At 42.0% G+C, this 24580-nt stretch overlaps 2 protein-coding genes across 4 annotated transcripts in view; both read right to left on the minus strand.

The window, feature by feature from the left end:
* Positions 1–1253: 1253 nt before the first annotated feature.
* On the minus strand, positions 1254–6637 carry LOC139465402 (toll-like receptor 4). The gene is made up of 2 exons (XM_071247109.1): positions 6149–6637; positions 1254–4483 (listed from the first exon to the last, which is right to left on the minus strand). Exon 2 carries the CDS (start codon positions 4364–4366, stop codon positions 1712–1714), a length of 2655 nt encoding a protein of 884 aa, XP_071103210.1. The 5' UTR covers positions 4367–4483; positions 6149–6637; the 3' UTR covers positions 1254–1711.
* A 3218-nt stretch (positions 6638–9855) lies between these two features.
* The window catches only part of LOC139465893 (peptidyl-prolyl cis-trans isomerase G-like), a 37285-nt gene continuing 22560 nt past the window's right edge, over positions 9856–24580 (minus strand). For 2 of the 3 annotated variants that reach the window (XM_071247874.1, XM_071247875.1), the window contains exons 15-21: positions 23674–23775; positions 20690–21005; positions 19953–20027; positions 19035–19144; positions 15021–15968; positions 14616–14669; positions 9856–12589 (exon numbers count right to left, since the gene is read on the minus strand). In XM_071247874.1, the coding sequence (XP_071103975.1) occupies positions 12454–12589; positions 14616–14669; positions 15021–15968; positions 19035–19144; positions 19953–20027; positions 20690–21005; positions 23674–23775 (1741 nt within the window). In that variant the 3' untranslated portion in view covers positions 9856–12453. The remainder of the gene's footprint in view (positions 12590–14615; positions 14670–15020; positions 15969–19034; positions 19145–19952; positions 20028–20689; positions 21006–23673; positions 23776–24580) is intronic. The other variant, XR_011653177.1, reaches the window with a different exon arrangement.

Genomic DNA, 24580 nt, shown 5'->3' on the forward strand with positions numbered 1-24580 from the left:
CTACATTCGATCAGAAAATAAAGATCTGTAAAGAATACAATAGGTAATCTGAAGAGGCTACATTGTTTGTTGTTTAACGCCTCACTCAGCAATATTCGAGACATATGACGACGGTTTGATGTTTTCCGAGTCTGGACCAGACAACCCAGTTATTGACATCATGAACATCTATCCTAGCAAATTGGGTAAGATGACATGCATCAACCAAGTCAGCCAGCATGACCACCCTATCCGTTAGCCGCGTTATACAAGCATCTTCACGGGTCTACATTGGGTAATTGTACCCAGTGTTGTTATATAACTTGTTATTTTAAGAAAAAAGGAAATCATACGATGGGGTAACCTAGTGGTTAAAGTGTTCGCTCGTCACGCCAAAGACCCGGGTTCGATTCCCCAAGTGTTCAATATGTGAAGCGCCTTTCCGGTATCCCCCGCCGTGATATTGCCGGAATATTGCTAAAAGCGGCGTAAATCAGACTCACTCCCTCACTCTAATTGGGGAGCATAATGTTTCATAATGGGTGTTAACGAGACCACAAGCTGCAATCGCAACGTACATGTACGATGAATTTGAATACTAAATATATACCGGAAACTGCAGTTATTGTCATGTTCAACTGCCTTCTGTGTCCACTCGTGTCAAAGCTGTAGGCCGAAACTCTTTGATTATGCTGTAAATGTGTTTTTGTGATAAGTGACATAAACTGCTGGGCGTGTTTGATGGTTGCTAAAAAGAAACAAACAAGAAGTGATTATACGTGTTGATCACAGTTATGTTTTGGACCTTAAGAATGCAGTGTTTCGGCGACTGTTTTCAGCCTAGTATCGTCTTGTTTTCATGATCTGATTTTCAATGTCATGGCGTGCCAGCCTGACGTGGCGAAATCCAGGAGCAATGGTATGGCACTGACAGACCAAGGATTCAGAGAACGACTAGCGGATCATGGTTCGGATAAGGGGCGCAACTCTACAGCAAATTGCCTCGCCGACGACAACTTGGTCGTCCCAGCAACAGTGATAAACCGTGTCCCCAAGGAGGAAGCTATTGGCTACCGGCGATAAGATGTATGGTTATAACTCATCGAACATGCTATGTGAACAATGCACATAGCATTCATCGAAAAGGGGACGAGTCTTCTTGCAGGTTACGGAAAGGGGCGAGTGGTAATGCTACAGAGTATCACACGGCGGAGGGCACAGGGAACGAGGCAATATGGCGGTGTGCATAACAGACAGACTGTTTTATTCCGCACAAAATATATTCAAAAGCATGATCATGCATTTGCCTTTTGTATCATATTTACAATTCTTTATATTTACATGATAGTGGACATTTCCGATAATGCCAATGCTCTTATTCTGCATGACAGAGGAATAATTATTGATTACAAAAGTCTGAACAGCAAGTCTGAAATTGCAACATCTTAATCTGGAATAGGATGTACTCAAATGTTGAGGAAGGTCATCTTTGCTTAAAACCTTTTCAATATTTAGAAGGGATTCAAACTGATCATAGTAAACACACTTTTCCATGAACAGAAGCTTGCCATGACTAAAGGAGATTATCATTTAATCTGTGCTTAGAAAGTGCAGTGATGGCTGCTTCGAACAAGATGGAACGTTGTTTTGGTAACCTATTGCCTTACGATAGTCTTACAATACTTAATTGCCATTGTCATATATACAAACTGTAAATGCACTCTTCCTCATTCTATGAACTGTGGACATCGGAAGGGTCGTCCTGTTTTATTCTGCTCACAAGCTTCGCCCAGAAAGCCTCATCCCCTGTGTAGGGCAAGCATGGATACACTTCTAGGAAAACCGCCACGTCTGGCGGGAGGGCATCCTCATCCAGCACCTGCATGGCAACGGGGATAACAACACTCTGCCGCGTTGCCATCCCGTGCATGACCGCCATATTGAATTCCAGTTCCCGATCCCTGCACTTGAAGAAGTCTGTGGTGATGAGCGCCAATGTCCTCCTGGAACCCAACACGGCTTGCTCAATGATGTCCCGGGTGCTCCTCCCAGACAGAAAGTCAATCTCACTTATAAGACAGGAAATATGATTTTCCTTAAATTTATCGAGTAGTTCTTCTTGTACAAATTGGCGCCAGGTCATATCATCCTCATCATAGGAAACAAAGACATCACGCAGTCTGTTGGGTGGTGCTGCGTAGTCTGCGGGGTAGAAGGGGTTGACGCGGCGCCTGCCGGTGTAGTAGAGATAACGCAGCTTCCAGCGTTTGTAGTAAACAACACAGACCACCCCTAGGACCAGGAGAACCACGATGAATACGCTCAGCACTATTGTGAAGGTAGTCTGACCATTGCATTTAAACCAGAGAGATCTTGCGATGTCCTGGAACTGCCCGTATGGAATTTGTGAACTGTTCGTAATAAAACACAGATTATTACTGACGGATCTGATGGTGACCTTGGTCTGTAGACTCCAAGTCACGAACTCCAGGTTGTCACAGTTGCATGCGAGTGACGGGTTGTCTGATATGTCAATGGTGATGTTGGTAGAGGTGGCGATGTCATCCAAATCCTGAAGCATATTTTTATCCAGAGTAACAAGTTCATTTTTCGACAAATCCAGGTATTTCAGTTTCGTCATGTGTCCAATTCTGGCCCCTAAACTCGTCAATGAATTTTCGTCCAACTTCAGCTGTTCCAGGTTCACTAAATTATGGAACACTGTTTCCGGTAACTGGCGTATCCGGTTTTTACCAAGGGTAAGGATTTGTAGGTTTGTTTGTGATGAGAATATCTCTCCTTGTCTGTCCAATGCCAGCGACCACCCCAGATCGTTGTCATGGAGATACAGGTGAGTCAGATTGGCCATGTCCTTGAAGAAGGCGGGGCTGACATCACTGCACTGATTGGCTGACAGGTCAAGTCTCTCCAGATCATGAAGACCGTACCACGGACCTCCCCAGCAATAAAGTATATCAGTTGACAAGTTGAGCGATCGAAGGGAATTGCTGGATGTGAATGTGAGATTTGGTAATGAGAATCCTAATCTTATGACGTCTGCCCTAAAGGTATGGAGAGTGGGTGGCAATGGTATGATGTTGATATGAATACCATAGTCGAATGATGTATCATGGTCACAAGGACTCTTTGAATCTCCAGACATGTTGAAGTATTCTATGACTCTGTTTGCATTGTGTCTGGTCGGTCTGTTATTTTCCGGAGTGATAGTTCTCGTGTGTATAATGCTACCGTCACAATATTGGTAAGTCTGCGTTGATCGCTTGGGAATTGATGACACAATGTATCTCTCCGCCCGTGAATTGATCATTTGATGTCCAATATCTAGGAACTCTAGGTTTGGTAAGAGGACAATTCCGAGAAGAAATTGGGCGTCCATTAATTTATTGCTCTTGATCGACAGATATTTGATTGTTCGTGGTAGGTTATATATTGCTAATTTGTCTACACATGTGACCCAGTTGTGGTCAAGAGTAAGCGAGGTGATCTTTGTCTTGCGAAGATGCTGGAAATATTGACCAAATAAGGTCATGACCTCATCTCTGTTGATTGTGGTCAACAGAAGGACCAGTAAGGACGTGTTGATAAAACTCTCTGAAGCAATCATTAAACTTCGAAAACGAAAATGACTGTTATCAGTCAAGTCCAACACTTCTAACATTGGCAATGCGTTGAATGCCAATGGATGAATGTATAATATACCACACCGAGAAATGTTCAATTTCAATGGATGATGAGTGTTGAAATTACGAAACAGGTTTTCACTGATATTATTCAGTCTGCAATAGCCATTAAACCCGCTGAAATCAAGTTCCTGTAGATTCTTGAGTGCTTGAAAAGCCTCCCCAAATTGGAGGGTAAATATCGTGTCTGAACGGAAGACCCGGAGCTCCACGAGACCCGTCACGTCCGGGTAGCCTGTATTCAGTGCCACGGTGGCATCATCAATATTGTTCTGAATATCTAGTACCTGCAGTTTCTTTAACTCCGAGAAGACGCCGATTGGATACGATTCGATGTTGAGGTGCAAGTGGTTGTTTGCCATGTTCAAACCCTCCAATGACACAAGTCCACGCAATGCACCCCTTTCAAGGCGAGTGAGCGAATTGAAGGAAAAGTCAAGGTCACGTAGGCGCGATAACTCCAGGAAGGTGTTGTTCTCTATGCTACTGATGTTGTTGTGTTTGAGATCCAGATGCAGTGTTGTTGACGGGATGCCATGTGGCACCGAGGTCAGGTTCTTGTGCGAACAGTCAACAGTTACCTCCCCTTTGACATCGCCTTTACATGTACACGGCCAGGGGCATGATCTGGCACCGTGCCAGTGAACTGCCAATACCATCAACACTGTAAACGTATTTCCGTCCATGGCGGATTTGCCGATCACTGTATTGGATTCCTAAGATATTGAAGATATTTTACAATTGATACATTCGGGACTTTTTGAAGACTCTGTGCACTGTTTTTGACACCTTTACTGTCATCTCTGAAAATAGAAAAATCAGTCTTTAACATACACTCATTCCCAAAAGATAGAAAATGGAAAAGAAGATTGCCTTTAACATCGCTTTCAGCAAGTCTACGACAGTACACCGGAAATGGGCATTATACTAACAACAACAACAACAACAACAACAACAACAACAACAACAATAACAACGACAATAATAATTCCATTTATGTTGCGCTATATTTTCACATCACAGAGCGAGCGGCAGACTCAAAGTGCTGTTACCACGGACAATGGATCAGTGTAAATTGATTTTTTATTCTCAGCTCACTGGAGTGAATACAACACACGCTGCCTGAGAGGCGCTACACGGTTACAAGTCACATGACTATCTCACCCAGGACCTATTCACCGCTGGGTTGACAGAGGCATCCAACCCCCACCGAAAGAGGAGTTTGATAATTTGGATCCCTCCCTTTTAGAAATGCTGCCTAAGCCCTTGGGTACTACCACAGGAAGACCTAAATTGACGAACGACTACTTTAACCATCAAGCTACCCCACCGACCATGAAAATGTTCAAAATTGTCGTCTGAATGTCCAATCTGAGCTGTACACCTTGTCATGTGAGGGTGGGGGTAGAGCGCGGCCTGAAACCTGAGCTTCAGTACCTGTTTGTTCACACGGTTCCCTAGGCAATGTCACACCGCCGTGTCACAGCGAGTCATCAGCTGGTTTAAGTGTTGAATGCAATGACAAACAATCAATTGCCATCTCTCCCAAATGTACTGTACACCATCTAAAATTTCACTGTAAGTGACTAGAATTGTTTTTAAGGGAGAAGGACAGTTGAACGTCTTAATAATATATTCCATCCTAGTTTGTTTTCTATTTGAGAAACAAAATGTGGCGTTTATTAACCCGCTCGGTTTGAATCCAGGATTTGGTACGGATAGACACGTGAGAAGAAATAACCACTGACATATTTAAAACCTTGCATCCAGATGAACTACGGCTATTGAAACATCTGAAAGGTCTCTATACACTAAGATATATAACAATAAAAGTGGAATGAATTACATGGGTGTGTGTGTGCGTGTGTGTAGAATGAATTACGTGTGTGTGTGTGTGTGTAGAATGAATTACGTGTGTGTGTAGAATGAATTACGTGTGTGTGTGTGTAGAATAAATTACGTGTGTGTGTGTGTGTGTGTGTAGAATGAATTACGTGTGTGTGTAGAATGAATTACGTGTGTGTGGAATGAATTACGTGTGTAGAATGAATTACGTGTGTGTGTGTGTGTAGAATGAATTACGTGTGTGTGTGTAGAATGAATTACGTGTGTGTGTGTGTATGTGTGTGTAGAATGAATTACGTGTGTGTGTGTGTAGAATGAATTACGTGTGTGTGTGGAATGAATTACGTGTGTGTGTGTGTGGAATGAATTACGTCTGTGTGTAGAATGAATTACGTGTGTGTGTGTAGAATGAATTACGTGTGTGTGTGTGTATGTGTGTGTAGAATGAATTACGTGTGTGTGTGTGTGTAGAATGAATTACGTGTGTATGTGTGTAGAATGAATTACGTGTGTGTGTGTAGAACGAATTACGTGTGTGTGTGGAATGAATTACGTATGTGTGTAGAATGAATTACGTGTGTGTGTGTGTGTGTGTGTGTGTGTGTGTGTGTGTGTGTGTGTACCTTATCATCTGCTGACGCCGTCCATTTCCCGCCTGGCGTCACATACGAAGCGCGGGGAGGCTGGCCACGGTGTTCCAGGGACGATATGGTATATGCTCAGTATATGGCACAGTCTCTATTTAGTGGGTGTACGCAATAACTGGAGCTTTTGCGTACCCTTGATGAACGGTTCGCTTCAATAGAATGTACCATAAAATGTGTTAACCACAACCGCGTCTTTTCACTTGTGATAAACACTCACATTGCCGACTACGTTGTTACATGACGCAGAAACTGTTCTTGGTTTTCGTGTGATATGGACTGCACAATATCGGTTGACCTGCGTGATGTGATGAACCCCGTGCTTCCTGCGTGGGTGACTGTGGTGGTGCTTACGTTGACACTACTGGGGTGTCCGGCGATACGTCAGTTGGTGCAATGACGCGAAACGACAGAGAAGTTGAACGGATTGTTTCCAGGTGTTACCATCTCATGCAGTTTGTGCCTCCACAATACAGATGCAACAGTGACGTCACTTATATTAATCACGTGATGCAATCCGTACACAGTTGGGCTTTCGTTCGCCTCGTGAGGTCCAGTCCCGGAATATATTCCTGTCCGTTGGAGAAGCTGTTTTTGTGTGATCCTCTGAGGACTTTCAGTTTCGCCAGAAAACATTTTGTATGGGCCATGTTGTTACACAATGTCTGTGAATGAGTGATTCATACTGTAACAATTGCAACTTCTACTGTGCCGATTTTATTCAGATCAGAAAATATTGACTTTAACTTCCTTTAATGACCCCTACACGTTTTAACATACTTATTTGATATTTTGAATTTATAGCGATGTTATTTAAGTCTCATTAAAAAGTCACCTTCGTTTTAATACTGAGAATGCGAGTGTATTGGTGACTGTTTATTGGCGACTCCGTTTACTCAGTGAGTGAGTTGGGTCTTACGCGGCTTTTTGCAATATCCCAGCTTCACACATTGTACCTTACCATGGTGGGGAATCGAACACGGGCCTTTGGCGTGACGAGCGAACGCGCTAACCATAAGGCTTCCCCTACGCCGCCCCCGTTCGCTGTAGGGCACTTGTCGGAACTCAAATATCGTATCCGTGAGGACATTTCTCTGTTTTGACAGATTACGTATATTATATGTAATCATAAATTCTGATTCGCTTCAACAGTGTGCCAAAAAATGTCTACAAATTGTGGATTGATTTTCAGTCATTACACTGTGACTGTTTAGTTTGTCATGAGTGAATAACAAACGAGCTATGAAGAATTCCGGATTTTCTGTCCGAGTGAATAAACGGTGCAAGTCGAGTCCTTGGCGAGGGACTTACGGAATTCACTCACGGGGGACAGATAATCCGTATTTTCGAGATTCTAGGTTATTCTATGTTATTCATTGACATTTTAAATGGGAAAATGTATGAAATGTCAACCCTCAAGATAAAGTTCCTAGAAGGCAGTCTTTTGTTCAAATGACGTCATGTAATCAATTTGGGACGTCGTGAACAATAGGCGACGTTATATATTATTCTCAACAATGAAGTATGTGACGTCAAATCAATTCAACTGACCATTCAGCATTGCAAATCGCTGGAATGTGCCGTAAAGTTATTACACACGATCTTTCTACTATAAGGGAATATTATGCATTTATCACCCGAACTGGCTTCCAAAGGAGATATCGGTATAATACAATTGCAGCACAATGGTTTACAGACCACTGGCGGTTACGTCACAATCAAATGATATCTCTGCCACTGAATCTGGTTAGCTGCACTTTTTACAATGAGTGAGTGAGTGAGTGAGTTTGGTTTAACGCCGCTTTTAACAGTATTCCAGTTATATCGCGACGTGTCAGCTTAATGTGGGAGGAAAGCCCGAAGTGATGCAGGTCTCAGACGTTTACCACTTCGGTGAAACCCACGAGCACGGGTATGGTGCTGACAAACCTAGAAATATAATCGGGGCGAACCTGGATTTGAACCCACAACCATAGGTTTCTGGCGTGCCCACGGGACGCAACTCTGCACATCGAATCGCGGCGCCTTAGACGACTGGGCCACCCGTGCCCCCCTTTTAACAATGAAGACACTGGTTATGACTGAATACAAACTGAAAAAGATTTGGATTTTAGATAATATAATCTCAGCATCTTGTCTTTTGACATGAAAATATACTTGCGGGAAGATTAATGCAAGTATTGATGTACGTCCAATGTTGCTGCCACGTCATCGAACTGTACGGTTGAGGTTGAAGTTACAGGATTGGAGCAAAGTTCCCGCTGCTGCTCAGCTAAGATCTGAGGACATCCTATTACGGGTCACGTCAGAACGACCTTTCGCGAACTTTGAAATGACTAACCAATGAAATGACTAGCATGAAGTCGACATCAGCCAATTAGAAAGCAGCTTTCTCGCGCTTTACGACACTCGATTCAAACTGGCGACTTACATTTCAGACTACGCTTGAAAAATATGTTGACACAGTTCTCCATTAAAATTTTGAAAACCGAACATTCCAAAATGTCTAATATATGGTTGAGATTGTATGGCAGTGCTACCCACGTAGTGTGCAACGCCTCCTCCGTTCAAATGTTTATCCCACGGAAGCGAGATGTAGACGATACTTTTGACAGAATCAGTCGTACGGGCCGTAACTGACGTTCGGCATTCTCCATGTTAACGTTTTCGATGTTGCATGATTAGAAAACACATTCCGACTGTCATTTTCATGATCTGGTATGCCACGCTTTGATTGGTCGGATGAAAGATCCTTCTGACGTGCCCCGTAATGGGATGTCATCAGATCTTTGTTTAGAGACAACCAGAAGAGATCTGATTTTAATGAGATTGAGGATTGGAGGTTAGTCCTCTTCACGGATGAGTCCAGATTTCATGTTGACATCAGTGATGGCCGTCAGCGTGTTGATTAACGTGAGATGGAATGTTAAGACGTTATGTGTGCTGTTCAACCTTCTGGAATTGTTGGTGGGTTACCTAATGGCGTTGGAAGGCATCACAGCAAGCCACATGACCCATCAAAATGCTAGTGGTCATCGATGGCAATAAACAGGTGTGCGGTAACGCGACAAAGTTATCCACCCTCCCATTCTTTCAGATCCATGGATGTCACATCACTTTCCAACAGGTCAAGTAGGCCCCCCCTTTACACGTGTGGTCACAGACTTCACCGGACAACAGAACATCCCCACAATCCAATGCCCTGCTCTATCGCCAGATCTTCCACCTGTGGAACATTTGAAATGAAACATACGCAGACTTCCAAACCAAACGGTGACGTTGGTCCATGGCCTTGGTTGATCTCAGAAGCCTTCTTAAGCATATTGTGTCATCAATGCACAGTTGTGAAGATTATGTCACGACTAATGGTGGTCATGGCTTGAATGCACCAACTGACCCCATGCCACTTTCAGTTGCAAAATCATTCTCTGAGTGTTAATGCGCAGAATGCTGCTTGCTATGGTTATTCGACTGAATGCTGCATCGCTGTGCTAAGCACCATATTATGGCCCCAATGCTGTGTTGCTGGTCCCAAATCGTTTGTGCCATGGGGATTCAGGGACAAAACAGGTCTCCAGTATACCTAGTTTGATGATGACAACACACACACATTCCGGCCATTCCGGAAAGATATTATTTTGCAAATTCACAACAGGACACAAGCAAAGGATAAAACTAGTATAATCTTATGAAAAGTCATCACTTACAAAATGATTTTTCGTTAATGGTTAAAAAGGAGGGCAAGCCACCATTACTTCCTTCAAGGTGAAAGCTTATTAACACCAACACAATGTCACAGCAGACTTTCTATAGTAATGAGTGAATGAGTAGGGACTGGCACTGCTTGTTGCCAGCTGGAAGCTGTATTACAGCCCAGAACAGTACAGTAATCATGAGCTTTGGCTATTGTTCCCATGACCATGTGTTAAATAAATAACAAGTCATCAGAAAGCTAGGCAAGCACACAGCCTGTTGGGCTACCCAGCCCTGCTATAACAGCTGATAAACGACCTGCATGTTGGACATAACAGCTGATGATCAACCTGTATGTTGGACATAACAGCTTGTATACAACCTGTATGTGGGTCATAACAGCTGATGATCAACCTGCATGTGTGTCATAAGCTAATGACCAACCTGCATGTGGGGCATAACAGCTGATGATCAACCTGCATGTGGGTCATAACAGCTGTTGATCAACCTGTATGTTGGACAAAACAGCTGATGATCAACCTGTATGTGGGTCATAACAGCTGGTATACAATCTGCTTATTGGACATAACAGCTGGTATACAACCTGTATGTGGGTCATAACAGATTATGATCAACCTGTATGTGGGTCATATCAGCTTATGATCAACCTGTATGAGTGAAATAACAGCTGATGATCAGCTGTATGCTATTTCACAACTGGCAAGGACCAACAAGCAATTAATAATTCACAGGACTCGTATTTTCAGTTAAACCGTTCTATAACATAAACGACATGTATGAATATGAAATGGTCTGCAACACTTCAAAGATGGAGGAATTGTACAACAATGTTAACATGAAGAATGTGTATTTACAGACAGCCGAGGAATGGTTAATAAAATCATGATACACACGAAACATCCCTACTAAACTTCCACGTTCCCCCAATGGTCTTAGAGGGCCAGCTTACTTCCAGCCCAGGGAACGCTGTGTTGTTTAGCAGGCTCACTCCAAAATGTCAGCTCAACAAAAACGTGATACCATGGTTGTACAACAAGCATGTGTTTCAAGGAGTTCTCGAGTTGTATAACAACCACATTTTCCTTGGGGAGAAACTGTCAAGTTGCAAGAGGAAACTTGCTTCCTCAAATCAGGTTTCAACTTGGCCAGAAAACGGAAGATGTTCTCCAAAAATAGACAACACAGATGAATAAAAACTGCTCAAAAAGCTAAAACTAAAGTGAAACAAAATACAAGGAACAAACTTTAATGAGTTGGTTAAGAAACCCAAGCTGTGATACCCGAAACCTCTGAAAGCAGCTTCAGCCACGATGTCCCTGTCCGGACAATACTGGTATTGTGTGAGACAGCTTGTGTTCATCATAAGGGTGAGTGGTTAATGGCCAACATGAAGCATTTCCTGTGTGAAGTACATCCTGTGTGTTTGAATAAATAGAGGGAGGATGAAGGTTAAATGTATGTTCAGGCAATATGTGACAGATTCAGTAGACGGCCAAGAGAGGAAACAAATACTGCATTAGGTTTGGCATGCACACGAGACCCGCACATACCTCAAGCACTATCACCTGGAGGGTCCCACTCACATGCTCCAGCACATACCTCAGATGTCTACAGTTGACAACAGTAGACACACCAACAGTTGACATATCTACAGTTGACATAGCAACAATAGACACACCAACAGTTGACATATCTACAGTTGACATAGCAACAATAGACACACCAACAGTTGACATATCTACAGTTGACATAGCAACAGTTGACATAGCAACAGTAGACATACCAAAAGTTGACATAGCAACAGTTGATACACCAACAGTTGCCATACCTACAGTTGACATAGCAACAGTTGACATACCAACAGTTGACACACCAACAGTTGACATACCAACAGTTGACACACCAACAGTTGACATACCAACAGTAGACATACCAACAGTTGACAAACCAACAGTAGACACACCAACAGTAGACACACCAACAGTTGACATACCAACAGTTGACATACCAACAGTTGACATACCAACAGTTGATCACTAGGAGTACACAAAGAATCAATGTGGGACATCAACTCGTGCTGTGCTGCCACAACCTGGCGTCCACCAGAGTTCTGTTTGTATGTCTGTCAGTTGGTCACAACATTGGATATGACTTGATGGGATGTAAACAGACTAAGTACCTATCTTGGACATCATAACCATCTTGATGAAATACTTACTTTGGTATCGCCTTGTTAATGTTCCAGGTTGGGCTTCATTTGTTGATATACACTACATAAAAGTTGAGGACCACCTGATTCTATCATATGACTAAAGTTAATCTGTTATGGCATGACAGATTAACTATCATAATATGATAGAATCAAGTGGTCATTAACATTTTTATAGCAATATACAAAAAGCACATAATGTAAATGATATGTTCCAAAAAACACTCTGGGCTTCTTACCCAAACATTCTCCTGTAAAATATGTAGCGTCTTAACTTCTTTTCTGGGGTCTACCTCATAAAATAAGTCACTCGGCATAAAACATTTTAGTTGGCTTGACATTAATCCCATTTGATTAGTGTTTAATCACTTGAGGATGTACTTCGTGAGCGTCTTCGGCTACGTCGACGTGAACTACCACTGCTGCTCCTACTACTGCTGCTTCTCCGCCTACGTGACCTTGACCTACTTCGAGACCGACCTCTGCTGTCACTACGTCTGAAATGAAATAGAGAACATATTGTGAGGAGAGAAACTTTCAAACCAAGGGACATCCCCTACTTTTCAAGGCCATACCACAGACATCCAGTCTCCTCTACTACAACACAGCCTCCTCCGAGACATAACGTATCATGCCTGTAACCAGCCAAATAACACACAAAAATGGCATAGGCGGATCCAGAGGGGGTGTCCAGGGGGCCCAAACCTTTGAAAACCAAATGTAGTTTGTTCTAAGAAGCAAAATGATCTGAGAGAGGATTATTCTATTTTGGAACCCTACCTTCTACAAATGCTCGATCTGCCCTTCAATCAGCATTAGAAACAAAGAGTTTTAGACCACTAGTCGTTATAATGATAACATAGAACAAAACCTGTAAAAATAGCAAATTGCTACTAGTCCTTTTGATACCTTATGATACTTATTGGGCAGTTTGGCAAAGACAATAGGACTAGCGCCAATTTGTAATACTGTTGAATGGTTTGAAAAAATTACTTGCTGAATCACAGGAGCTTATATTTGAAAGTCCCTTGCCTCCAGCTTTTCTATGTGTAACACTTGTAGTGGTGAAATGACATTCTAGTTTAATAATGCACCTCAACCTTTTATCAGAAAGTCCCCTGCCTCCAGTTACCTGAATAAAAATGTCATAAGCACTTCTCCTCTAATGACCTTGACCCTCAATTACATTCTAGAACATTTGCAGTTACACACGCATGCTAGCTCTTTACAATGCACTTTACAATGACCTTGAAATCCAATGAAGGTCACATAAAACCTTACCACCCTTAATTTGACATGTACGAATTCTCATATGCTTAAAGTAACACTTCTTGAATATCCTGAACAAAAACAAACCTTTTTTAGAGAGAATGACGTTGAGATTGTTTGCACTTCCCATGCTATCCTTTGTATTTTAACCATATAAAACATCCATTGGTGGAATCTGACTGAACAAGTGAAAAGTCACCAGCTACTCATTGGGAATAGGGGACCTTAAATACCAGCAGGAAACAGCACAATACATCACATAAATATCACCTCCACCTTGACCAAACAACAGATCGGCTTTTCCTACCCCGATCTAGGGTGGTGATGCATGAAAATCTACAGAAACTGCTTCACAAATTAGCTGGTAGGCAAACTATTCTTTAGGTGATGACTTTGACCCATGATACCTATCAGGAGTGTTTTGGGATATGGTGATACACTTGTGATACATGTGATGTATTCCAGATAACGCCTTGATGCTCCCAAAACAAATTCAAGCAAAATCTCAATCTCATTAAACTCAGATCTTAGTTCTCGCTACCGCTTAACAAAGATCTGAGGACATCCCATTAACGGTCACGTCAGACCAACCTTGCGCGAACTTTGACCGACCAATGGAATGACCAATCAGAAGGCAGCTTTCTCGTGCTTTACGGCACAAAATTCAAATTGGCGACTACGCTTCCAAACATATTTTGACAAATTCTCGATTACAAATTTTGAAGCTGAACAAAAAAACCATTCTGGAATGGCTAATCGATGGTCTAGATTGTAAGGATTCAGTCGTTAAACCTGTAACTATCGTTCGGGATACCCCATGTTAAAGTTTTCGAGATTGCATGATTAGAAATCACATTCCGACTGTCACTTTCATAATCTGGTAAGTGATGCACTGATTGGTCGGATGAAAGGTCGTTCTGATGTGACCCTTAATGGGATGTCTTCAGATATTTGTTTAGCGGTAGCGAGAACTAAGCACTGATTTTAATGAGATTGGCCTTGGCGATTCATAAGGCTGTTATCTTTCATTGAACAGCATCAGTGAGACCGACAAGCATGTTCTACTGTTCTCCCTGAAACTCTAGCACTTGTTTTGCTCAATGGCATATTGATCCTGTCTCCCGATTTTTTACCCTAAACACCTACATTAATTCTGTAACCAACATTCTTGTAAACCAATTCACTAAGACAGATGGCCTAATAACCATTAGAAACCCTAGGCCACAAGCAACAGGAGAATCGATGACAGTATACCTTCTACGTCTTCCTGGGCTGGTCCGTCTTCTGTAGCCATCTGATGAACGACTTCTGAAACAAACATTATACTCAACTACAGGATTAAGTTGACGGCATTTTATTAAACTGATATTCAATGCACCCTAAGGGTGTCATTGGCGGAGTTAACTTGTAAGCTTGTTACAAACACGCCAAAAATACAATCTTTTAATGAAACATGACAACAGAACTTTTGGTGGCTACCAAATGTGACTCCATCACAAATTAACAAAATTATTAAATATATGCAAATATTTATCCTTGATTACAACCTACTGACCATGCTAACAACCTGACAAGGACAATGTGATCATGCTTTAACATGAGCTACTTGGTCCCAAGTCAAAAGTATTAAAATAGGAGGCAGGTAATGTCTGGGAGTACCTTGACTTTGACCTTGATCTCCTGACAGGTCTTGGTGACCTTGATCTTCTGTTGGGCCTTGGTGACCTTGACCTTCTAAGCGATCTGGATCGTCTTGGAGGTGTTCTTCTTCGCCTTGGTGATCGCGATCTTCTTGATGACCACCTAGGTGATCTTGACCTTGATCTACGAGGAGGTGATCGTCTCCTTGGAGATCTGGATCGTCTCGGTGACCTTGACCTTCTTAATCTTGGTGAGCGTGATCTTCTTGGTGGCGACCATCTCTTTAGTGATCTTGACCTCCTTCTAGGTGATCGTGACTTTCTCCTTTGTGTTGATTTTGATCTAGATCTGGAACGAGATCTACGTGGAGATCTACGTGGTGATCTACGAGGTGATCTTCGAGGTGATCTACGAGGAGATCTACGAGGAGATCTACGTGGAGATCTACGAGGAGATCTACGTGCTCTAGGAGGAGACTGACGTCTTGGTGATGGACGAGATGGTGATCTTCTCCGAGGAGATAGATCTCTTCTAACAGGTCGAGCTGGTTTGTCTCCATTCCGGCTGAGTGACCGACCAGCGGACCCCTTGCGGGGAGGAGTAGACTTTCCGGAACTGGAAGATGATGATCTACGCCGCCTAGCAGGAGAGGTGGAAGAACTAGAACTCCTCCGAGGATCACGACCTTTCTCTGCTTGTGAAGTACTCCTTTCCAGAATTTTGGGTGCCAGTTTCACTATTCTTTGGTCTAAGGAAGATCTTTTCTGATCTTCCTCAGGTTGTTTTTGTGGACTGCGTGACCTTGAGCTGCTACTATTGGTCTTCCGTCTTTTCTTTTCCTGGTCGCTGTCCAGGGGAATTGACCTCTCTCTGCTTCTAACACTGACACTTCTTCCCCTGTCAGCTTCTTTCTCCTTTCCTCGAAGAGCCGTTCTGTCATCACCTGTGACTTGCCGACCCTCTTGTCTGCAAGATTTCATAAGAACATGTGGGTTAAAGGTAAAATGACTGCTTTGAACGGCATATAATACTTTGGATTTGATACCTCAAACTTTAAAACAAAGATGTCCCACCTTAAAATAAAAAAATTGTCTCCAATCTACCACGACAATTTACAATACATTCTGTTTGGTGATCTTCTATGTATGACGTGGCATTGGCTGAATCTGTTGTCTTTAGTAGGTTGCCAATTAGGTTCCATTTTCATTAGTAAATGACAGTCAAAGTGACCTTCTCATTTGACACAACCTTGACGTATGACAGACATTTATTATTATTATTAATATTATTATTAATAATATTATTAATATTATTAATATTATTATTATTAATATTATTATTATTAATATTATTAATATTAATAATTATATTATTATTAGTATTAATAATTTTATCATTAATAGTTTATTGTCATTTGAGTGAAAATGCTTTGATTTCCTATGAAGTAAAATGAATTTCCTGAATTCTTAAGTTTTTAATGTCACCTCCAGAGACCTTGTACAAAAGAAACCCAAAGTTGCTACAATCAAGGCTCACCTAAGAGATCATGTGTATTACTTTTTGTCAAAATTCAATCATAAATTTACAAATCCTTTTCAGTCCTAGCTCACACTGAGTGACCTTCACCTTCAATCTCTTCCATTCATGAGTCACAAAAATTCCCTGGGGTTCCTAGGAGGTGAGGCGAAGTGTAATGGGAACGTCACGTCCAAGATTATTGCACTTATATAGCGATGTGCATGCTCATGTGTGTTTGTGTGGCTGCTTGTACTTGGTTGGACTGATGCCGATTTATAGTGCTAGCCCACTGAGATACCATGCCGCTTTAACATGAATACCCCACTAAGACACAGAATACTGACTCCGAGCTGCCAAACTCCTGGCAGGGTAACAACAAGTACCATTTTTCAACGTCTTTTGGTATGATGCAGCAAGGGGATCGTACCCCGGAACTTCTGCTCTCGGGGTGGACGCTCTACCACTAGACCACGGAGGCGGTCGCTCGTACGAGGAATACCAGTAGAAAGTCTCTGCTACAAGCATGCAGTTAAAAAGACCAATTCAAATTTGAGTGAAGACATTGACAAACCCATGAAGATCCGGGGTAGAACAGGTCTTCAGCATCCCATGCCTGCCTTAAAAGGCGACTATACTTAAGAGGTGACTAATGTGATTGGGTGGTGAGGCTCGTCGACTTGGTTGAAGCATGTCATCGTATCTCATTTGTGTAGACCGATGCTTCTTATATCAATCACTGGACTGTCTGGTCAAGACTCGATTATTTACAGATCACTGTCATATAGATGGAAATATTACTGAGTGTGGTTTTTAAACAACAAAAAACAAATTTATTGACAAAAGAGTGTCAGTGTTCGACTAGTGACAAGGCTCTGTGTGCCAAAGGAATATATATAACCCCCCTCTCTTCACTTTTAAGTTGAATAAAAGTCAAAAGAATTCATGCACACAGTTTAAATTCTGGGGGAAATTCTTTGTCCATTGGCACTTTAGACAAAGCAAATTTACTCAAAACAAAAATGACCTATGCCAGTTAGTTACATTTGAAAAATATTGCTGTCTAGTCACAGCACTATTTTAGGTATTTATTATGATCTAAATATCAGATATTTACTTGGAGATTTGAAAAACACCAATGTTCTTTCTGAAGTGTCACCAATTACTCTAAAATCATTAGCATAGTTTAGAAAATAGGCGAACATTAAAGTGAATTTCCCGCCCTATTGTCTGCCAGATATGAGATGTCTGTTGTGTTACATATATTTCACACTCAGCTGAAATACATGTACCCCTTAATCAATAAACAGTGATGTGGAATACATAGAAGTTTGTTTTCAGCGTATGTCTGAAGTTGGTATTTCTCTATCCAAAATGTCTTATTGTAGATATATACGCCATGTTTAATAATGCGAGCCAATAACACTTGCATTTTTCGCCTTTAATTCAGGTTTGCATTAATTTCAAGATTTACAGTAATTCAGGTTTGAAAACAGAAAACAATTGCTGTTATGAGTGAGTGAGTGAGTGAGTGAGTATGGTTTTACGCCGCTTTTAGCAATATTCCAGCAATATCACGGGGGGGGACACCAGAAATGGGCTTCACACATTGTACACAAGTTGGGAATCGAACCCAGGTCTTCGGCATGACGAGCGAACGCTTAAAACACTAGGATACCCAAACTGTTCTTGTTTGAAAATGTAAATGAAGCAAACTCAGACTTTACACTGTTTAGCATTTTCTGCTATTTTGAGAGAATCATTTGTCTATTTATTATTGAGAATATACATGGGACTATTACCACAGCAAGAATTTATATATATATATATATATATATATATATATATATCAAACAGAAATTGTCACTGTTTCCATTCCACACGATGCTATGAATCAATTAATTCACTTTAATTAATGTCCATAATTATCATATTATAAGTGCATGATTTTATTATAAATTTATGAAAACTTTGATAATCTCCCGTTTGTTTGAACATCATTTTGATAAGAAACTGCCAAATTTAGTGTTGTATACCCAATATGTAAATGTCAGTGCAAAATTCATTGTTGTCATTTAGTATATACAGGTTAAAGAATATGGCAGACATTTCATTTTATCATGTTACTAAATCTTATGATACTGGTCAACAAAACAAATGTAAACGAATTGTCGTCATCGATATCAATTCTCCCCAGGACAGGTGAGTTACAATGACCTACTGGTAGTCATAGCAGGGTTATGCCCCCTTTTATTTATGCAAAGGCATGGCTCTCGTCATGGTGACAACTAGATTTTCATAATTCATAACAAAGTCTTTTTCACATCGAATATGTAACATTATACATAACTTTACAAATCCATGTGATATTATGTCATTTAAAAAATAAGGCAGTAATTTCTTCGCTTCCTGTTTACATGTAAAAGAGCTGGTGCCGATACAGGCAGTCATTCTGGTAGCTCTCCATCTACCACCGGTCAGGTCATGTGAGTTGAAAGTAATCGTGGACATACGTACCGGGCTAGCTCTGATGTTGCCACGGCAACTTGTCCTATGGGGGGCAGCGGCGGTGTGCGTATGCGAGGCCCTGTTCCGCCAGATTCTGGGCCACTGTTTGCTCTGAACACCTGCAAACAGGAGACAAATTCACACCTGCAAACAGGAGACAAATTCACACCTGCAAACAGGAGACAAATTCACACCTGCAAACAGGAGACAAATGCACACACTGGAATCTCACTGGATTCAAACTAAATGTCTTTTACTTTCAGAAATATAGACAGTGATGTCAAGTCTAGATGTTTCTCTCATCATATCTAACTGCCACTACAAGTGATGATCTTCACATCCTCCAGGGCATCTCCAGGGCATCTCCAGGGCAAGGATTACGGTTAATTTTGACTAACCCCTGGTTCCATTCTGGCAGTAAATCTCAAGGCGAATCCTGGATTTATCCTTGATCACAGGTTTCTGGCTTGCTTAAGGGATGCAGATCTTAGACAACAAATAGTGGCTCCTTAGACGGGTTTTACAATGTTGGGAGACACAGATGGTGACAATACAATCTTCCTTTTAGAACCCAGCAGGGGATCTCCATGGGAGTTCGGATCTAAACCACGTGAGAACATCTCTCATTTCACACTCACCATGGGGGGCATGGACGGCCCAGTCGTTTAAGGCGCCGCGATTTGCTGTGCAGATTTGCGTCCCTTGGGTCTGCCAGAAACCTATGATAGTGGGTACGAATCCCACTTCACCCGATTATGTTTCTAGGTTTGTCAGCACAATATCTGCGCTCATGGGTTTCGCCAAAGTGCTAAGTGTCTGAGACCTGCATCAGTTCTGGCTTTCCTCCAACATTAAGCAGACACACAGCAATATAACTGGAATAATGGTAAAAGTGGCGTTAAACCCAACTCACTCACTAACACTCACCATGCGTGTTGAGCGGAACTCTTCCTCTCTCTCTCCGTCGTCTGGATCAGGTGGGGGCTGCCACGTGACCCGTTCCTACACAGCAGATATCACAGAACGTTAAGAAGGCTTCAACCACTCACAGAAGAATGGGTGCCAGCATGCACACATTCTAAAATGACGTAACGTAAAAGTACATGTGTGCATGGTATTGGACTTGACAATGTATTACGGTACATCATGACGGGACTCATGTCTTATGGTATAAGACGCAGACACCAAACGGTCTCTGAAAAAATCATGAACTGAATAGATACTTCTTTTGTGAAAAATGACTTCATGAGTGACTTCATGAGTGATTTCTTGAGTGAGTGAGAGTAATTTCTTGAGTGATTTCTTGAGTGAGAGTGATTTCTTGAGTGATTTCTTGAGTGAGTAGGTGAGTGAGTGAGTGAGTGATTTCTTGAGTGAGTGATTTCTTGAGAGTGATTTCTTGAGAGTGATTTCTTGAGTGAGTGATTTCTTGAGTGAGTGATTTCTTGAGTGAGTGAGTGACTTATCATAGTCTTACATCACTGACGCCTGTATATAATTGAGGGTGGATAAATCTGTTGTATAAGCATCAGTAATGATCCCAGCTGTCTGCCAAGACAGTAATTAACATTTTCGTCTGTTTTCGTCAACAGTGGGGACATATTCAGCTGAGGAATCCAAACTGGGTCTGACAAGAAGTAATATGTAAATGTTGGAAGCCATACCTCTGCCTTCTTTTTCTCTTTCTTTTGGGCTTCATCTGATTGTGAATCTGACTCAGAATCGGAGTTACTTGCTGACCTTGAGGACTTGCTGGAGGATGAACTAGATGACCTTGACCTTTTTTGTGGAGGTTGTGTTTCGGGAGGCTTGACAGGATTTGCCGCTACTGGGTGCTCCGACCCTCCTTCAAGGTCATACTGGATCCTGCTGACCAGTCTCCGGTCTGGTGCATTGTGGGGGATGCTGATTGGGATATCAGCTGGTGGATGTGGTTCTCCAGGAAGTGGGATTTCAGGATACAGTGAGGTTGGTTCAGGTCTAAGAAACAGATCATAAGAAAACTATTACCAATTTACAGCTTGCAGTTGATGAATAACACATTCTGACACCCACCTAACAGGTCATGCTGGTCTAAGACTGTAATGTTGGTATGTTTTAGGACCATGATTTACTGCAGCACTCAACATGAAAAAATTGATGTAACAACAGAACTGTGATGATATGTATTGTTTGATAATTATTGCCGATTTTAGTGCTAGCCAACTTAGATACCATGCCGCAGTTTGACATGAATACTCCACTCAGACACAGTATACTGACTTGACCTGACCAGTCATTGTTTTAGCCCCTCAATGCCGAGCACCAGGCAGGGTAAAAACAAGTAACATCTTTTGATATGACAAAGTCAATTCTCCCGCTCTCCGGGCAGGCGCTCTATCAACTAGACCACGGAAGCGGTCTTGACAAAATATTGTTTTCTACAGACAGAGACTGACTGATACTGAAGCATACAATGAAGTATAAAGATCAGTCTGGTTTGTGTTTTGTTTGTTTTGCTTCATGACGCTACACATGAGCAATATTCCAGCTACAGTCAAGTCTCGTTAATCTGACACTTGTTAATCCAACAATTGACTTTATCCAACACAAATGATGGGAACCGATTAAATTAGTGCTATTTAGACCAGTTAATCTGACAGTCTCGCACTCCGACTCCGACACACCTAATTTGCAAAGAATTGCTGAAATCACTCATTAATCTGTCTTGTTTATCCGACACAGTGATCAGCACACTCCGTGGTCATCTGCCTGCAAGTGTTTTGATGTGAGACGAATCGTCGAGTAGCTGCTTATTCTAACTTAATAAACTTGCCTAACAATAAACAATTACTGCTTGAAATAAACAAAACACATGCCTAGATTAACTCAATCTCATTAAAATCAGATACAAGTTCTCGCTACCGCTGAGGACATCCCATTACAGGTCACATCAGGACGTCAGTTTTGTGTTAAACTTTAGAGGTTGCATGATTAGAAAAAATATTCCGCTAACAATGTAACACAACAATATGAATATTTCCTTTTTCCGTTTTTCACTGCAATATTTTTAAATCATTATCTATCATGTAGTTTCCAATTTTCGATGAAAAATGTTGATACTACCTAATTATTAGTTATTAGTTATTCCGACAATCATATGCACCCAACAATGTGGGATTAACGGGACTTGACTGTATATGACAGTGTTCTAAACATGATTGAGTCTTGACCAGACAATCCAGTGATTATATTGTGAACACAATTCATTAGTTGGGGTATGATGGCATGCTCGAAGTCACCTGATCCATTTGGTCACCTCTTACGACCAGAATAAGTAGCTCTGGACCAATTCTAACCTGGGATCCCCAAGGGTACCTATCATATGATTCAACAATCACTAAATAACATCCACCATCACAATCAAGACTTGTGTCCGTAAACAAATCCAGCCCACACATGATGTGCTGTGGCCTCGGTTATCTTGTTAGTCTGTTCACAGGATACAACAGATCTGGACTGTGGCTACACCAGCCATCAACATTCACGCAGGGTCTCACATACCTTCTGCTTTCAACAACAGATCCAGGCTACACCAGCCATCAACATTCACGTAGGGGCTCACATACCTTCTGCTTTCAACAACAGATCCAGGCTACACCAGCCATCAACATTCACGCAGGGGCTCACATACCTTCTGCTTTCAACAACAGATCCAGGCTACACCAGCCATCAACATTCACGCAGGGGCTCACGTACCTTCTGCTTTCAACAACAGATCCAGGCTACACCAGCCATCAACATTCAAGCAGGGGCTCACATACCTTCTGCTTTCAACAACAGATCCAGGCTACACCAGCCATCAACATTCAAGCAGGGGCTCACATACCTTCTGCTTTCAACAACAGATCCAGGCTACACCAGCCACCAACATTCACGCAGAGGCTCACATACCTTCTGCTTTCAACAACAGATCCAGGCTACACCAGCCATCAACATTCACGCAGGGGCTCACGTACCTTCTGCTTTCAACAACAGATCCAGGCTACACCAGCCATCAACATTCAAGCAGGGGCTCACATACCTTCTGCTTTCAACAACAGATCCAGGCTACACCAGCCATCAACATTCACGCAGGGGCTCACATACCTTCTGCTTTCAACAACAGATCCAGGCTACACCAGCCATCAACATTCACGCAGGGGCTCACATACCTTCTGCTTTCAACAACAGATCCAGGCTACACCAGCCATCAACATTCACGCAGGGGCTCACATACCTTCTGCTTTCAACAACAGATCCAGGCTACACCAGCCATCAACATTCACGTAGGGGCTCACGTACCTTCTAGTTTCAACAACAGATCCAGGCTACACCAGCCATCAACATTCACGCAGAGGCTCACATACCTTCTGCTTTCAACAACAGATCCAGGCTACACCAGCCATCAACATTCACGCAGGGGCTCACGTACCTTCTGCTTTCAACAACAGATCCAGGCTACACCAGCCATCAACATTCACGCAGGGGCTCACGTACCTTCTGCTTTCAACAACAGATCCAGGCTACACCAGCCATCAACATTCACGTAGGAGCTCACGTACCTTCTGCTTTCAACAACAGATCCAGGCTACACCAGCCATCAACATTCATGCAGAAGCTCACGTACCTTCTGCTTTCAACAACAGAGTTAGCTTCCTTTGGCAGGAGTGACTTCTGGCCAGGCTTCCAGTGCGTTGGCGGCGGACTGACAGACGTCGGGTGGAGAGACCTAAGGGAGGTAACCATCATCTACTATTGACACAGGCATGATATGGCAAGCTTAAAACAGGCCTCTAAAAACAGACCTCATTTGTTGCATTTTCTACTTCAGTAACACTGGAGACCCACATGTCACATGAAGTCACTGTCTGGCTCGATTACAAAATAAATAGAATGATAAACAAGAAAAGCTGAATGAATATTATTTCAAAATGCATAAATATAATTTGTAAATCGATTTAACAAGTACTTGTGATTACTACAAAGATTTTCAGATGTCGATGACACGACCACACTTTCCATCCATGAGATATGTCAGGGATTTATCTAGGATTCTAAGATAAGTGTCCCTGGGAAAAAAATATAAACATTTGTTCAAAATATTGATTTTTTTCACTTTGTTTATTAAAGCCTCTTTCCTTTTATAGGTTCTTTTATCAATGAAACATATATCCCCTCTAAAGAGCAATAACATTAGTTTCACTGTATTAGCACACACTTAGAAATGGTTACAGACACTTGCAGCTGGCTCTGGGTTGAATACGGCCTCTAAGTAGTCCAGATAGATCCTGCTTGTGCCACAGGTTAACCATATCTCAAAACGTTTCCTGGACCCAGGGAAATTCACATTTCAACTTTGAGTAGCCTGTGATAAATATTAATTGGCCCCATGACAACAAACTCCTATCACTCCAACCAACCATGTGCTTGTTCAGCAGGCAGTACCTGAACAACTGGTTCTGTCCAGACTTATTGCCACTTCAATGGAAGGCTCTGCTTATATCAAGATCCTTAACATTTACTACAGATTATTG

Source organism: Haliotis cracherodii, unplaced genomic scaffold (assembly GCF_022045235.1).
Source record: "Haliotis cracherodii isolate W230 unplaced genomic scaffold, xgHalCrac1.p SCAF_18, whole genome shotgun sequence".
NCBI classification, from domain to species: Eukaryota; Metazoa; Mollusca; class Gastropoda; order Lepetellida; family Haliotidae; genus Haliotis; species Haliotis cracherodii.